General features: G+C 41.9%; 2 protein-coding genes across 5 annotated transcripts; both read right to left on the bottom strand.

The window, feature by feature from the left end:
- Nucleotides 1-183: 183 nt before the first annotated feature.
- LOC148400164 (lactase-like protein) lies at nt 184-11,017 on the bottom strand. 4 transcript variants are annotated; one of them, XM_088372124.1, is made up of 13 exons: nt 10,204-11,017; nt 9,977-10,139; nt 9,306-9,466; nt 7,311-7,370; nt 6,301-6,355; nt 5,858-6,019; nt 4,681-4,773; nt 2,970-3,599; nt 2,589-2,715; nt 2,317-2,513; nt 2,165-2,228; nt 854-1,018; nt 184-575 (listed from the first exon to the last, which is right to left on the bottom strand). In XM_088372124.1, the coding sequence occupies exons 2-7, from the start codon at nt 10,098-10,100 to the stop codon at nt 4,703-4,705; spliced, it is 633 nt and encodes a 210-aa protein (XP_088228250.1). In that variant the 5' UTR covers nt 10,101-10,139; nt 10,204-11,017; the 3' UTR covers nt 184-575; nt 854-1,018; nt 2,165-2,228; nt 2,317-2,513; nt 2,589-2,715; nt 2,970-3,599; nt 4,681-4,702. The 4 variants fall into 4 exon arrangements, with proteins under 4 accessions (XP_088228250.1, XP_088228249.1, XP_088228252.1 ...); XM_088372123.1 differs by having other exon boundaries at nt 184-1,018; XM_088372126.1 differs by lacking the exon at nt 4,681-4,773 and having other exon boundaries at nt 184-1,018; nt 2,970-3,073.
- A 152-nt stretch (nt 11,018-11,169) lies between these two features.
- On the bottom strand, nt 11,170-14,991 carry LOC148400163 (uncharacterized). The gene is made up of 6 exons (XM_088372127.1): nt 14,784-14,991; nt 14,569-14,714; nt 14,417-14,481; nt 14,210-14,323; nt 11,937-12,035; nt 11,170-11,647 (listed from the first exon to the last, which is right to left on the bottom strand). The coding sequence occupies exons 1-6, from the start codon at nt 14,889-14,891 to the stop codon at nt 11,553-11,555; spliced, it is 627 nt and encodes a 208-aa protein (XP_088228253.1). The 5' UTR covers nt 14,892-14,991; the 3' UTR covers nt 11,170-11,552.
- Nucleotides 14,992-17,319: the final 2,328 nt, after the last annotated feature.

Below are 17,319 nucleotides of genomic sequence, written 5' to 3'. Positions count from 1 at the left end.
CATCATCACGTCACATCGTGTGTTTTAATTAACTGTTTTCACTATCTTTGTAGTTGTATCATTATTTTAATCCATCTCTCTTTATTTGTGATATTCATTGAACAAGTTGTTTGGTTTGCTTAACTTGTGTGACCATATAGCCAAAATGTTTTAAAATTGATTTGGCACAATAATTCACAGGCGTCAACATCTCACCACTTTTATTTCCCATGGTTTGAAATTTGACAAATGGAGAAAATCAAAGTCAAATACCAAACCGTAATCCATTCTTCCAAAGTATGACAAGTAGAGGCTTTTCTGATATTCTGCTTACAATCTGAAGCATTTATTTAAAATATCATGAAACACCATTTCAATAAATTCTATTGACTTTGTACGTGTAAATGAAGCTTGTCACTCTCAGATTGACTTGATTAATTTGTAGCTGACCACTGAGGTATGTTTAGGTGTCTGATTATCTCACAATCGTCTTTGCAGCAAGAACATGAGGAAGAATGCACTGAGGAGGATGCACAGTGTACACACAGTGGGAACCACAATCTCTGTCACCATCTCCATGTGGCCTATCAGTGGATCTGAAACACATAGGAGAGGGACTGAAACATCTGTGAAATTTGCTACCCAGTGCGCCACCGAGCCGGCCTTTTATTTCCCATGGTTTGAAATTTGACAAAGGGGGGAAATCAAAGTCAAATACCAAACTGTAATCCATTCTTCCAAAGTATGACAAGTAGAGGCTATTTTGATATTCCCCTTACAGTCTGAAGCATTTATTTAAAATATCATGAAACACCATTTCAAAAATTCCATTGACTTTGTACGTGTAAATGAAGCTTGTCACTCTCAGATTGACCTGATTAATTTGTAGATGACCACTGAGGTATGATTAGGTTCTGGTTATCTCACAAGCGTCTTTGCAACAAGAACATGAGGAAGACTGCACTGAGGAGGATGCATAGTGTACACACAGTGGGAACCACAATCTCTGTCACCATCTCCATGTGGCCTATCAGTGGATCTGAAACACATAGGAGAGGGACTGAAACATCTGCGAAATTTGTACGAGTTGATGTAATCCTCTTAATTATCATCTTAACTAAAAAAGATTGGATGAGATGAACAAACATGATTCCTATTTAACTTAATTTAATTTAATTAATTGTTGCTCTTTGTATTTCACTAAATCATATTACCTGCACATGTGGTTATATCAGGTGGACTTCACACGAGAAAGATCTCTTTAGTGATGTGGCAATACAGCAAATTACAACCATAGTAATGAATATAATTTTCTTCAATACCTCTGTCAGAGAGTCAATCATAACTGAACATGAGCTTTTTTGATAACACTCAATTGCATAACAGGTGCAGATGTACCTTAAGTATCTGTAATCTTTTGACTCGCTAATTAAAAAGCGTTGACAATTGCTCATGATATTGAATGAGAAGGTACAGTATGTCAAAACATTTGACTGGTACTGCGTATAGTTAAGCATTGGGAGTACTGGAAAAATTCAAGGTCCATTCGTTGTTTACATCTTATATTTTGGTTTATAAAATGTATGATTTTGTATTGCATGTACTAGTATTTAATATGTTTAAAGACAAAGTCATTCAACAGGAATAAATATGTATATTTATCAAATGCTTTTTGAATATCATTATGACTCTATGGAAGAGGATTAGGGCCAGTGAAAAATTCCGACTTTAATGTCAGAAAGCAAGAAAGTGAGGATTCTACATTAAAGTCACAATTCTTACTTTAAAGCCAGAATTCTGAGATTAAAGTCACAATTCTCACGTTCTGAGAATAAAATCAGGATCCCACTTCCCTTTTTTTCTTCATTGGCCCTCATCCTCATTCCTATCCATGTTTCATGTTAATATTGAAATATAATATGATATTTTATATGGAGTGGTGAGCAAATCAAATAATTCTGCTGCGAGAATCGAGTGGATCTGAGATTTCAACACTTGTACCGAAACTTCATCATGAACTGGCCAAGTCTTTTGCTTTCCTGAATGTGCCTAACCTCCCTGGGATTTTCTTCTAGCTGGGGGGGCAAAGCAAAGAAAATCCCCATAAGATAGTGAAGAAACAAGCTTGTGTTTGGTTCCATTTGGCTTATCAGTCCCTGCTGTAAAAGTGCTGTATTGTGCTTACCTGCTGCCAGGAGCTGGTTACTAGAAGAACATGTCTCTATTGCTTTCCTCTTCCAACCCTCCACCTGTATGAACCACAAAATCTCACTTAATGCTGCATGATCTCCAGCGGAAATGATCTTAAATGTGCTTAAGTGTGCTATTGCAGTTTACCTCTCTCTGATTGGGAAAGCCATTAGAGCTGATAATGCGTTTATAGTAATGGACTGAAGCCTTTGGGTACCGTGGTTTGTTTTTGTTCCTGAAGTCTACATACTAGTAGAGGCCAAATCTCTCGGAGTAGCCTTCATTCTACTCAAAGTTATCCAGGAGGGACCAGGCAGTGTAGCCCTTTACCCCGTCCTTGACAGCTATAATACAAATCAGTAGAAAAAGTTGACAGAAATATTGTGTAACTTTAAATTGCTTCGGTATAGTGGACTCACCTTTGAGCATCTCATTGATGTAGTCTTTGTAGTACTGCATCCTCCAGTCATCACAGAGGTCAGTGCACAGTGTCTTCTCTGATACACCGTTTTCTGTCACGTAGATCATTGGGTTCCTGTACTGAGTCTATAGGAAATATTTTCAAATATGGCAAACATTGATCAACCCTTTTGTATTCATGTAACTGTATGAAGCATGTGTCCTTAACATGGCTTTAGTATTTCACTTTTCGTTTTTTGGGTAATGTTTTTGTCTAATGATACAGTGGCTTACTTTATTCAGTGTAATTGTAAAGACTGTTAAAATTTGAGTAAAATGAGTTAAAATGCCGTACATTCATTAAAGCATCTACAATGCAGCTCAATGCAAATTTTGTGTACCTTGACAAAGTTCAACAAGCGTCTGAAGCCCCAGGGCACAGAATAGAGCCATTCAGAGCCAGGGTCAGGCCACTGTGGGTCAACCAACTCCGCCAGGTCTCAATCTGCAAAGTAGCTCCAATGCTTGATGGATAACTTTTTTGGGTGACATAACGAGTTGTGAAGTGGCCGAGGCCCAGGAAGTCACAGGTACCCTTGATGTAACTCTTTTCCTGTGCTGAGAATACCGGCAGCCGCAAAGCTCCAAGGCCCTGTTGGCCACTCTTCTGTCACGCCTTATCCCCAGCTGTTCCACTAAGTGTCGGTTGTCTTGGTTTCTGTCTGTGTGCTCCCCCCTCCCCTCCTGTGTGCCCATGATTAGTTTGATTATTCCCACCTGCCGCTTGTTACCTGTCGTGTATATAAGTCCTGTCTGCCCCTCACTCCCCGTCGGATCATTGTTGTGTGTTCCTGTCATTGGTAATGTCACACTGTCTTTTTGTTTCACGTCTTTTTGGTCAGTCACGTTGTTAGGTTTTGTTAAGTCATGTCAGTTGCCGAGTCTGTTAGTTTGCGTTCTTCAATAAACCCTGGTCCAAGCTGCACTTGGTCGTCCTGCTCCATTTCCAGCCGATCCTGACATCTTCCTGCCTAATGGTGGGAAGATATATGGACTTAGTTCCAATAGTATTTGGACAGGGACAGAAAGCTTTTTATGTTTGCTTGTTTTTTTACTCTTTACCCCACCACAGTGATTGAATAAAAGGAATTAAATAATAGACTCTCAAATACAAACCCTAATACCAATTAAATTGAGACTTTGTGTAAACAGAATACAATGATATGGTCAACCTATTTTCAACTGAATACTATAAATATGTAGGGAACTATTTTGGTAGACTGGAGACCATTTAGCATATTTGGGGCCATTTTGCGGGTTGTGTTGCACGGGTTCTATCTATCTATCTATCTATCTATCTATCTATCTATCTATCTATCTATCTATCTATCTATCTATCTATCTATCTATCTATCTATCTATCTATCTATCTAGCCATCTATCTATCATAAATAAATAGTAATCATCTGATTTAAGACTGAGGAACTTTTTTTTTTTTTAACACTATTGTCAAACGCGCACTTTTTATCAAAGTGGCACCGGCTTCCCGGTAATGGGTTTGGACCAGTCGGGGTAAGGGGATTTGTCCGTAATCTAACCACCCGAGTTAAATTGACTCTACCAGAATCAATCTAATTTCTTTACGACGCCAATCCCTCTCAAGTCAGCCGAAGCTCGAGCCGAGTAACTCAATTCGAGGCAAGACTTCGAAGTGACCGCATCATATTGATGGCTCCCCTTTTTTCTGTTTGAAGCTATTATGTTACGGATATTTTTAGATGTCTTTGTTAAGACCTCAAGGATTCGTTAATTTACTAGAGCGCCCTCCCCCTCGCCCTAGCTGAGCTCAAGATAACTACTTCGAACCAGATCTGACAATTCCTGATGTTAAGGATTAAAGCTGTCTTCACTTTAAAAAGAATTGAACGGATTTAAAGAATGACTACGATAGGGGAATAAAAACATTTTAAAGTTGTAATTACTGCATATAAAACCATGCTCAACATAGTTACTACGAAATAATCGATAACCGAATTAAGGCTTAAGAAGAGATTTAATGAATAAGCAAGCAAAAGAATTACAAGTCGAAAAAACAAAGAAAATAGGACTCACCCACTCAAAACAGAAGAGGAGACTAAAGGTCTAAAAACCTATTTGGTTGAACAAGTCGAGTGATCAGCTCTCCTTTGTTCCAAAAGCCAAATTCTGTTTAAAAAAATAGGAAAGGTTCCGGCCGTGAGGAGCGTAGCCTAAAAAGTAAAATTGGCGACTTCCCCTTTCTTCCCTCGGAGCGGCTGTCTCCTCTGCCCTTCCTCGAAGCTTAAAATTTGACCAAGTCTAATTCAAAGACTCTGAAAATTCATTTTAGTAGATTTTGGTTCAATCTCAAAAAGAATGAAAAATCCATCTTCGTTCTTTTACTCCGGGCAGCGTCACGGCTAACGCCCTGACCAGGAAGAAGCGCCCGCTCTGCATTCGGGCATCATATTTATAGGCTTCTGGCATTACCTCATTGGAATATGTAGATGAAAAGTCAGAATCCCTGCACCTTTGGTTGTCTTGGCAACCCTGCTTCAAGCAGTAACCACTGCGCCCTACAGCCACCGGATGCAGGTGTTTCCTGTTTTGCTCGTTCTTTCCCTACTAGCCCTTAATGTCTCCTCTCAACTTAATATATTCAGGTATGGATGGAACACCAATGTTAAATACAGGTTGGACAAAACATTGCAACATTAATCACATATATCTTGTCTAATAAAGATCAATCTCAACCCATAATAGTACTTAACATAATAATGGGTTCCTCCAACTTAAACAGAAATATTGATATTGCCCAAGCTGTTACATCTTAAAACTACGGCATAGCAAACTCATATTCCAAAATTGTGCGTTGCTACGTGTTTGAACAGGTCGTGTCCTCCCAATTGCTAACAATTTAATTTATTAGATTTGTTAATTTCCATCAGGTCACCCCATGTCAAGCTTTAACACCACCTCCTGGTGAAATTTTGGAACTACTACATGTTTTGGGATAGCCAATGTGCCTGGGCCAAATTCAATACCTAATTTTACACCATCTTGTACCACCATGCCACTTGACACTATCTAAGAAAGAAAGTAAATAATGTCTGTCGCTGACCAAACACTTAACCTAATTGTATAAAGGTCAAATAAATACTTAAAATATTATTATTATTATTATTATTATTATTAGTTATTATTATTAGTAGTAGTAGTGGTAGTAGTAGTAGTATCAGTAAATAGATTGTAATATGTGATTAAGACAAACCAATGTATTCTTTCATAATCTGAGGGTAGTCTCTATTGAAGATGGGTGTGGCAAACCATCCCAGGTAGAATTGGATGTATCGCTCTGCCGCTTCAATGTCTTCCTGGTTGCTGGTGTCAACTGGTTCACCCCAGTCAGCTGTCAGCGAGATGCCAACTAAACCTGAATGCACATATTGTCAGGTGGAATCCATCTATCTCCCAAACCATCACTTTCCAGCAAACCAGAAAAGTGTTTTGCTGAGCCATTAACATTGCATTGTCAAAGAGAGGAATCCATTTTCAATGCTTTAATTATAATTATTATTGTAATTTATAAATGAACACACTCACAGAGTAAGTATTTAGTATCAATTTGTGAAAAAATTAATTGACCATGGGTTGTTTATGCCTTGCAGTGACAATGATCTGACCATCATGAATCTGTTTTCCTTTCCTTCATACCTTTCTGTTTGCTCCTCCATCCCTTGTCGTATGTGTGCCAAACCTTAGCATGTGCCTGTGGTAAAACAAATAGAAATGATGTTCAGATCCCGTGTCCAACAATTAAGTCATACACCCTAAAAATAGGCGGGTTCGGGTGTGGCCTGAGGGTGCCTCCGATGCACTTCGTGACTGCTTCGACACCACTGACTGGGAGTTGTTTAAGCAGGCGGCCACCTACAACGATCGGACGGACATAGAGGAGTATACTGACTCTGTTTCCTCTTACATCACGAAGTGCGTCGATGATGTGACTTGCTCAAAATCCGTCGTCACTCGCGCGAACTGGAAGCCGTGGCTGACAGGGGCTGTCCTCAGACTGCTGAGGGCCAGGGACAAGGCTTTCAGAGCGGGGGATGAGGCTGGCTTGAGGACAGCGAGGGCCGACCTGTCCCGGGGCGTCAAAGAAGCGAAAAAGGCGTTCTCGTGCAAGGTCTCCACCCACTTCAAGGACAGCAAGGACGCACGTAGCCTTTGGCAGGGCATTCAGACCATCACGGATTACAAACCCGCGCCGAGGAGCTGTGAGGGCAACGTCCGTCTGCTGAACGATCTTAACCGCTTCTTTGCTCGCTTCGACGCCCAGAACAGCACTTGCCCGCTGAAGACCACTCCCCCCCCACACGAGCAGCCCCTGCGCCTCTCTGCCGACGGAGTGAGGAGGGCGCTTGCCGCTATTGACACCCGTAAGGCGGCGGGCCCTGACAACATCCCGGGTCGAGCGCTGAAGGACTGCGCTGGGGAGCTGTCGGGTGTCTTCACGGACATCTTTAACGTTTAACGCAGGCCATCGTCCCCTCGTGTTTCAAGGCTGCCACCATCGTTCCTGTGCCGAAGAAACTTGCACCGTCCTGCTTCAATGACTACCGCCCCGTGGCACGCCCATCATCATGAAGTGCTTTGAGAGGCTTGTCATGGAGCACATCAAATCCATTCTCCCCCCCAACATTGACCCTTTCCAGTTTGCGTACCGTGCCAAACGGTCCTCTGAGGATGCCATCTGCTCTGCCCTCCACTCGGCCCTCACCCACCTGGAGAGAAAGGACTCATATGTGAGGTTGCTGTTTGTGGACTTCAGCTCTGCCTTCAACACCATTATGCCGCAGCGACTCATCTGCAAACTCGACGAGCTGGGCCTCAGTACCTCCCTCTGCAACTGGCTACTGGACTTCCTCTGTCAGAGGCCTCAGGTGGTGCGTGTTGGCGACAAAATCTCCGCCAGCATCACGCTGAGCACGGGGGCCCCCCAGGGCTGCGTGCTCAGTCCATTGCTCTTCACCCTGCTGACGCATGACTGCACTGCGACCTACAGCGACAACCGCATGGTGAAGTTTACTGACGACACGACTCTGGTGGGTCTCATCACGAAGGGCGACGAGACTCGCTACAGGGTGGAAATTGACCTTCTGACCACGTGGTGCAGGGACAACAACCTCCTGCTGAACGTAAACAAGACCAAGGAAATCGTTGTTGACTTCCGGAAGGGTCACACAAAACACCTGCCGCTGATCATCAACGGTGCTGTGGTGGAGAGGGTGAGCTGCACCAAGTTCCTGGGGGTGCACATCAGTGAGGACCTCTCCTGGTCTGCAAACACCGCGTCACTGGCGAAGAAAGCTCAGCGCCGCCTGTACTTCCTGCGGAAGCTCAGGCGTGCATGTGCTCCTCAGGCAGTCCTGTCTACGTTCTACCGTGGCACCATTGAGAGCGTCCTCACCAGTTGCATTGCTGTCTGGGGTGGTAACTGCACTGAATAGAACTTGAAGGCCCTGCAGCGCATAGTGAATACGGCTGGTAAGATTATTGGTGCTTCGCTCCCCTCCCTGAAGGACATTTACACCTCCCATCTCGCCCGCAAGGCAACCTTGATTGCGAGTGATGTGAGTCACCCGGCTCACTCTTTGGGAAGAGGTACAGGAGCCTGCGCTCCCGCACCACCAGACTCGCCAACAGCTTCATTCTCCAGGCTGTTAGGACCCTGATCTCGCTACCCCCTTCTGCGTAGCGTGCGGCACTGTTGCGCTATTTTCTGGAATGTCTGCTGTACGCTCACTTGCTCCTTTTTGCTCCTCTTATTTATTTGTTGTTATTTATTCATTATTTATTCAGCACGCTGTTGTTTACTTGAGTGTCTATTGTGTGCCATGTCTTGTCACCGTGGGATAGCGGGAAACGAAATTTCAGTTTCTTTGTGTGTCTTTGGCATGTGAAGAAATTGACAATAAAGCTGACTTTGACTTTGATTTATTTATTCATTTGTTAGATGGGTGTCAAATGCTGATCTCTAAAATAAATTTAAAAAATACTCCATTATACAAATTTAGATTAGAAGTAATGTTCTGTACTTGAGTATGGGTTTTAATAAGGAATGATTTAAGGGCTCCAAAGTGTATCAAACTGTGGCGATTTGTCTCTGACCACAAACTTTTTTGCATGCTCCCCTTTTTGGAGATGAAATTATTTTCAGATTTTCTCGCTATTTAGAAGCGTATAGATCACAGGTGTCAAACTCAAGGCCCGGGGGCCAGATACGGACCGCCACATCATTTTATGTGGCCCGCGAAGACAAATTGTTTATCAATTTTGTGTGTCATTACTAGAATTGCAAATTGTCTTCACTTTTAATAATTCTTTTTTTTTCAAATATTTGACCAGTTTTTACTCGTCTGATTTGAAAATGAGTCATTTGTCAGTTTGTTTTGTAGCTTTTACTGTATATAATATTAGGTACTCGTACATTTATTTGGGTTGACAGTCATAATGGCCCTCGGAAAGAACCTATGACTACAATGCGGCCCGCGAAAAAAATGAGTTTGACACCCCTGATTTAGATGCTTCATTGTTCCTTGTATGACACGGCATTGTTCCGACATTTACAATCAGCACAAAGAAGGAACAAAATTGTACTGCTATAGACGTACGTAAACATAGGGTGAGCAACAGTGTAACTCTTTGGGTTTTCTCACCTTAAATTTGTAAATACCATTACATGAGGAATCTCCTGTTTGATTTTGGAATATTTTTCCCTTTTTATGGGAAAAAGCATCCCAGATGCTCATTCCTTTGCCATCAACATTCCAGGCTCCCTCAGTCTGATAAGCAGAACTACCAGCTCCCCAGGTGAAACCTGAAGAGAAAATCAATGTCACTCGAATTACTCTTTTGCATCATTTTTCATCAAAGGGAATAATTGTCAATGTATTATGCTGTTTTATTGTATTGTTGTGGCTTGCAGTGGTGCTTTCAATATTTTTGTTTGTTGTATTTAGCCAACTCCACAGGATTTGACCACTTTTATTTGCGCCCCTAATGAAAGATTGAGTAATAGTGACTCGAATCATTGTTGCACATACATGCTATGAAGTTAAAGCAGATTTGATATGATGCAACCTCAAACTTAGATTGCAAAGGTGGGGCTGAAAAATTAAAAGGATGTTTTTGTGTTGTTTTGTGAACAATTGAAATACCACAAAACAACACAATAAATAAATACAATTTACTGCAGTACACTCTGATGAAGGCGGAAGAAACCGCCGAAACACGTCAGGTAAAGAACCTAAAACAATTTGTTTGATATAAAAGAAACCAGTGAAGTGATTACTGCAGTACAGTTTGGTCGATCTTTTTGGACTCATACCTGTCGGAAAGGTCCCAAAATAGAAAGATGTTCTTTCAGTTTTTATCCAGTCAAAGTCCTCCCCTGCCGACATACACAGCATCATGGCAAACGCATGGTACAACCTGACGAAACACCACCGCATTGTGATGGTTGGATCAGAGCCTTTTGTCTTTGATCAAACCTATAGTAGAGAACAACCGCATTACTGGTCCGCCTACATTCACAAGCACATATACGTGTCTGACCTGCTGCTGGTCTCGCATTGGACACTGCTGGAAAGTGCTCCAAAGCAAAGGAAACGTCTTCTGGGCTGGTTGAATGGGTACCACTGTCACTGGCGAGCAGTGACAAAGCACGGGAAGCATTTACTGCTTTCATCAGCTCACATACAGCAAGTCCACAAACGCACACTTCCATTTAAAATCAATGAAGTGTGAACATTTGCTGTGGCAAACATATGTTTTGGGGGCAAGTATTTTGCCACTGCAAGCAAAGTCTTGATTCTTGATTAAACTGCAAAACAGATCAGGGTCATTGCCAGCTTAAAGTTTAGTGTTGATTCCAACTGTGAAAAAATAGTAGAAAAAAAGCAGAATGCATCTGTTTAGTACACTTCACTTTTATTAAATAAATAAATAAATAAATAAGTAAATGCCTTCTAGGTTTTTTTTTTTTTTTGCCCAATCAAATTCTACGGGTTCTGACGTCATGTTTTGAATGTTTCTTTAAACAATAAAAAAAGCCTGGGGATTGCTTATGGTGTAGTGCATAGGTGCCAAACTCAAGGCCCGGGGACCAGATGCTGCCCGCCACATCATTTCATGTGGCCCGCAAAGACAAATTGCGCAACGACTTCATGTGTCAATACTAAAATTATAAATTGTTTTCACGTTTAAAAAATTGCTGGGAATTATTAGTACCATTCATCTTTTTAAAATATTTTAAAAAAAGTTTTTACTGCTTTTACTCTTACTGTAGATAAGTCAAGGCTTTGACAGTCATGGCCCTCTGCAGGAAACTATGACTACGATGCGGCCCGTGACAAAATTGAGTTTGACTCCCCTGGTGTAGTGGAACACTCGCCTGTCACCATGAATTCGATTCCCGCATTGACGGCGTATGTATGTATGTGTGTGTGTGTGTGTGTGTGTGCGTGTGTGACAAAAACATTTAAAAAAAAAAAAAAATCTGTAAAAAAAAGCCACACAATCTTCCTTTATGGACGCATGTCGATTTTTAATTCACCCTTTACTTTTATCGTATATCTTCCACCCGTATATTTGTGGACGAAGGATGAGAAGTTTTTCAAAAAGGATAGATTGTTTGGGGGTGGATGACGGAGTGCCTTCAATTTGCTTCAAGCAAACAAGACACAGAGCACTTCTCCGTCAAAAAGGTTTACATATTGCCATTCAATCTGGTGACCGACAGTGGTTGCATTCGCAGTAAAATGCTATCTTGGGTGACGCTTGATCAGTTGGAAATTTCAATACTCACAATATTCTCTCTACAGTAATACATTACCAGGAAAACACGTCCTCCTGATTGATTGGCTCACTTGGGCCGAGCTGAGATTATATAGGGTAAAGAACAATCAAATGAGAAGAAATAGTTCCTTGAATCTTTGGAAGCCGTGAAGGAGCCCCGTGTTGAAATTAATGATCTTTGTGTCTGGAGAATCTGAACAACCTGGCAAATTAAAAGAGAGGGGATAAGTGCATACTAATAGTGATGATTTGAAACTTTAGTAATATCTGACTTCTTGAAAGCTAAAGCTTTGTTTTTCTAGATGGCTAAGATTGCTAGCCACATAGATAGTGACTACAGGCCTCAAGATCAAAATATTGACAAAGAAAATGTTTTTGTTTTTTTTATTGTATCATGAATTGAAGAGTCAGTGTTAAACCACTGTCCTATGCCTCCACAGTCTGTTTTTGAAAAACCACATCATATGACTGAAAAAGTCAAATGTTCTTACTTCCGGGTGTGCCTAGGATGGTGGGTACGTTTAAGTTCAAACATGCCGCCTGCTGCTTAAACTCTTCAAGCTCATCACTCGTCAAACTTGGTCTCTTGGCTGGAAAAACACAAGCCTGCAGTCATCATGAACTTTCACCACTTTTCATACATGTTACTAAATAGATTTCCTCCACGAGGTGTACTTTTGACAGCTTTAAACAGGGAAATAAGTATTTTTCTTTACAGATTAAGCGAGATAAACATGCATGTCAGCCATATTTGTGGAATGTATCGTTGACCAAGTTGCTGTGTAAATGTGAAAACGCCACAGTAGAATCAAGGTATGCAAATTAGGCAGGAATACCGTATTTTTCAGACTAAAAGTCGCTCCGGAATATCGCATTAGCCATAAAATGCACAATAACGTGAAAAAAAACATATATAAGTCGCTCTGGAGTAAAAGTCGCATTTTGAGGGAAATTTATTCAACAAAATCCAACACCAATAACAGACATGAACGAGCAACAACAGGCTAAACGATAGGTATGCTAACGTGACATAAACACAAACGAAGAGCTGAGAATGGGCCTGACGTAACATTCAGAGTTATTCAAATAACTATTGCATAAATAACACGTTTATAAAACCATCTGTGTCACTCCAATTCATTAAATCCATCGATCGTCCTTTAAGTCAACATAAATGCGCGCCGCTGACGGCGGTTGCGCTTCAAAATATTCCACAGGCCCATATAACGATATATAAATTATATATCAAATAACTATTATACAAGCAATAATGTTATCAAACCATCTGTGTCACTCTTAATCATTAAATCCATCGATCGTCCTTTATGTCAACAATGCTGGCCGGGTGCGCGCAGCTGACGGCGCTTACACTTTAAAATATTCCACAGGCCCATATAACGATATATAAATTAGATATCAAATAACTATTATATAAACAATAATATTATCAAACCATCTGTGTCACTCCAAATCATTAAATCCATCGATCAAATTCCTCGTCCTTTGTCAACAATCCCGCGCGTGCGCCCTGACGTCAGCATCGTCGTTATTCCACAGATCTAGTATGTAACTATATATTGTAGCGTTAACAAAGTACAAGGAAAGACGTAGGTTTGGTAAATGGCTCTTAATGTAACAAAACAAACTTCCAGGCGTGTGGCGGCGTGGACTTCCATCCCCGGAGGTGGCACTTACAGCCACGAAGGTGGAGGAGAGCTCCATAGAATAGGACCGGGCGTGCGTAAAAGCCATGTGCGAACCCCATCCACCGTCCCCGGACAGCCACCGGGCCGAGCGCCGGCCCCCAACTTCCATCCACGGAGGTGAAAGAGAGCTTCGTAGAGTAGGACCGGGCATGCGTAAAAGCCCTGTCCGAGCCCCATCCACCGTCCCCGGACAGCCACCCGGCCGAGCGCCGGCCCCCGACTTCCATCCACGGAGGTGAAAGAGAGCTCCGTAGAGTAGGACCGGGCGTGCATAAAAGCCATAATAGTTTTTCAAACCTTCTGTGTCACTCCAAATCGTTAAATCCTTCAAACTCTTCGTCCTCCGTGTCAATTACAAACAAACCTTCTAATAATGCCGGTAGTACATACGTGGGGCCCTTCGTCATCTTCGTCATCCCGTGATCGAATCTTTGTCCTTTATATAAACAACCGCCGCGCCGCTGGCGTCACTTGAAATTCAAATTACAATAATCCCTTGCTACATCGCGGTTTCACTTTTTTTTTTTGAATTTTGAAAATTTGTGAAAAAATTCACAGATGTCGCTTCTCAGTATGTCGCCCCCCCCCAAACTATGAAAAAAATGCGACTTATAGTCCCAAAAATACGGTAAACAACAATATTATCAAACTATCTGTGTCACTCCAAATCATTAGATCCATCGATCAAAATCTTTGTCCTTTATGTAAACAACGCCGCGTGTGCGCCACGCCGCTGACGTCGTCATTTGCAGTTCAAATTATTCCACAGGCCCATAGAATTATAAACAACAATTTTATCAAACAATCTCTGTCACTCCAAGTCATTAACTCCCGTGATCGAATCCTTTGTCCTTTATGTTAACAACGCCGCGTGTGCGTCATGCTACTGACGTCATCATTTGCAGTTCAATTTCCACTAATTCCTTGCTACATCGCGGTTCGTTTATCGCGGTTTCACTACATCGTGGATTTTTGAATTTTGGAAATTTGTGAATAGTTTCACATAAGTCGCTCTTGAGTATATGTAACAGTCCATCAAGAGATGTTGTAAGTCTTACTCAGAATCTGCAAGAAACGGTATGTGTGTTCTCCAATGGTAATGTTGGACAGAAATAGGATGCAGTCAGGGCAGCTGGTATTCAAGAGAACCTCTGTAGCAGAGAAGGGACGCTCTGTTGCAAACAAACAAAGGAAACAACATTCATTTGTCCTTTTTTGTTAGCGCAAAGTCCAAAAAATGACTGATGTGAACGTTTACCGCTCACCCATGTGGATAGTGTTGTTGACCAAGGTCAACTTAGAAGTGACACTGTAGCAATGTCTGCCGCCCCTTTACAAAAACACAACAGAACGGATTGACATTTGATGTAGGTCATTCAAGATGAGAACCCAAACACCAGTTGTATAATTATTGTACATTCTGAAGACTTGAAAGGCATGGAAGTGGTCACTCTGATTGGATGGGTAGATTCTCCCCCACAGCTTCCTCACAAACATCTTCCCAAGGATTTGCGGTCCTGGAATGTCACTACTTTCCGCACCAAACGTCCACGTGCCAAAGAACTGTAGCACACAGCAGAAGCATTAGTTGCACGCAATTTATCATATGACTCAACCAGGGAAGCGTATTACCTGTTCACGACTTTGGATTTGAACCTGGTGGGTCAACATGTCACAGTCAGTCAGAGGAGCCGAGAGGCCCGCGAGCAGAAGCACGGCGGTGAGAATTATCAACAACATTGCGCCACAATCAACACGTTGATTTGCGTGGGGATCTTGCAGCTGCTCTATTCAGAATGATCACTCCACCTGCTTAAATCTCAATCGAGTGAGTATAAACGTATCAAAGTTCAGCCACTTGTTTACACACATTTTGTAATGTGTAAAATCCAGCCCACTTGTTTACACACATTTTGTAATGTGTACAATCCAGCCCACTCAAAGAGTCCTGTAATATTCATTGCATTGATTTAGAAGATGTTTCAAACAAACATGTGTTGAATGGTTGTAATTCTGTGATACCTAGTAAAATTTAAAATTGAGCCTAATTTTTTATTTTATTACGACATTAACAGTTTCTACATTAGAGGCACAAATATTAAATTTTGTGACAAAACCTAAAGGCAAGTGTGAGTGTTTAATGTGATGTGTACAAACAAAGATGTATTTTATTCTATTTTCCATTTATCTTTCCATCCATCCATCCATCCATGCATGTTTTGGTGATTTGGGAGGAAACCAGAGTACCCGGGCACGTAGAGAACACGCTAACTCCACACAGGAAGGCTGGTGCCGGAATCAAACCAGCAACCTCTGCACTGTGAGGTGGACGTGCTAACTGATCGCGCCACCATGTCGCCTCACGGAGGACTCAGGCAGCGATTTATTTAAACAAAAAGGGGGAAAAATTACTGAGTTCTGATAGAGATGCTGTGGCAAGGCCTCAAGAATAGCAATTTGCAGAGGACATCGCTTGCCTTTTGACAATACTGTATGACAACCCGCGACAAAATATCAACTTTGGATTCAAGGGGTTGTTTGTTAACATGTATTATATTTTATTTTACCTTCTGTGTCTGTACTGTAGGTGGGTTGTGCATCAGGAGCCAAACTACAGAGGGACTCATTACATCCTGGAGAAAAGAGACTTCAATGGGGGCTGCAGTGGGCCTGGGGTCGCAGGCCCCCTCAATGGGGGCCTCAGTGGGCCAGGGGCCACAGGCTCCCATTGGGGGCCGCAGGGGGCCAGGGGCCACAGGCCCCTATTGGGGGCCACAGGACCGACAGGCCCCCATTGGGGGCCGCAGGGGGCTCAGGGGGCAAAGCTCCCTGGAAATTCCTGGATTTTGTCAGTATAGCAACCCCAAAACCATTACTTCCATCACTCAATTTCAACAGTTTTGTTAAAAAAATATTCACACTTGGTGGGCTACCAAGGTGAATATGTTACATCAAAATGGCACAATAAATTCTGAAGTTTTTCCTTTTGATGTAAACTGTTAATTTTTTGCACCTATCTATCTATCTATCTATCTATCTATCTATCTATCTATCTATCTATCTATCTATCTATCTATCTATCTATCTATCATTGAAGATTTATTCTTTAACGATGTCATGACAATAGCCTAACATTAGCTTACATGTAACACCATGTTACCCACATGCTTGTAAAAGTAAAAACGTACCTTTGAGTTTTTTGGTTTTGATGTGCTCCTTAATGTTCGAAGCGCCGTGACCTCCATAGCTTATCACATCTTGATAAAGAATGCACAAAACGGGACATCTAATTTGCGGATATGTTCCGTCAGGCAGGTGGTTACGGACTGTGTTCCGAGTTGTAAGATGACGCTGCTCTCAAGCCATGCCCATCTGAAGCAGTTCCCGATCCCGTTCAACTTGTCTATTTCCCTGGCAACTTTTGTTAATTAGGCAAATGAGTAGGCAAATGATGTGACAAAAATAGCGCCAAAATGCTGCCGAAAATAAGGCGGCTGTTGTCGCTCAACTCCCCCCCCCCCCATATAAAAGAAAATTGTCAACGGTTCTACACAATTCACGAAAATGATACTCCTGACGGAAAAAAACACGGAAATCCGCAGATCCGCGGAAGATTCTGATCCCTATTCACTGTAGAGCAGTGGTTCTTAACCGGGGGTGCCCCTAGGGGTGCGAGAATTTTTCCCAGAGGGTGCGAGGATACCCTGGGGGAAATGTAAAATTTTTCGGGGATAATGGTCGGGTAACCGAAAAAAGTAAAAAATTCTGGAAATCAAGAAGTCACTGTGTTAATTGGCATTAGGGATAATGCTAATTAAGCCTTATAGCTGCAAAGTAAACCAATTAATATTATAATAATTATTTAGGGTTAGGGGTGCGAGAACTGGTTGGTGAATTGAATGGGGTGCGAACAGGGAAAAATGTTAAGAACCACTGCTGTAGAGCGTGGATAGCAAAGTAAATGTATTGTTACATCAAAGTAACTCAAAATACATCAATGAATGTGTAAAATGCTGGCAACAAAAGTGAGTACACTTTTAAAATGTCGAAATTGGACCCAAATATCAATATTTTTTGTGGCCACCATTTTTTTCCAGCATAGCCGTAACCTTTATAGGCATGGAGTTCACTAGAGCTTTACAGGTCACCGCTGGAATCCTCTTCCACT

Source organism: Syngnathus floridae, chromosome 3, assembly GCF_059516105.1.
Source record: "Syngnathus floridae isolate MCC-2025c chromosome 3, RoL_Sflo_1.0, whole genome shotgun sequence".
Lineage (NCBI taxonomy): Eukaryota > Metazoa > Chordata > Actinopteri > Syngnathiformes > Syngnathidae > Syngnathus > Syngnathus floridae.
This window is presented reverse-complemented; position numbering and strand designations above follow the sequence as displayed.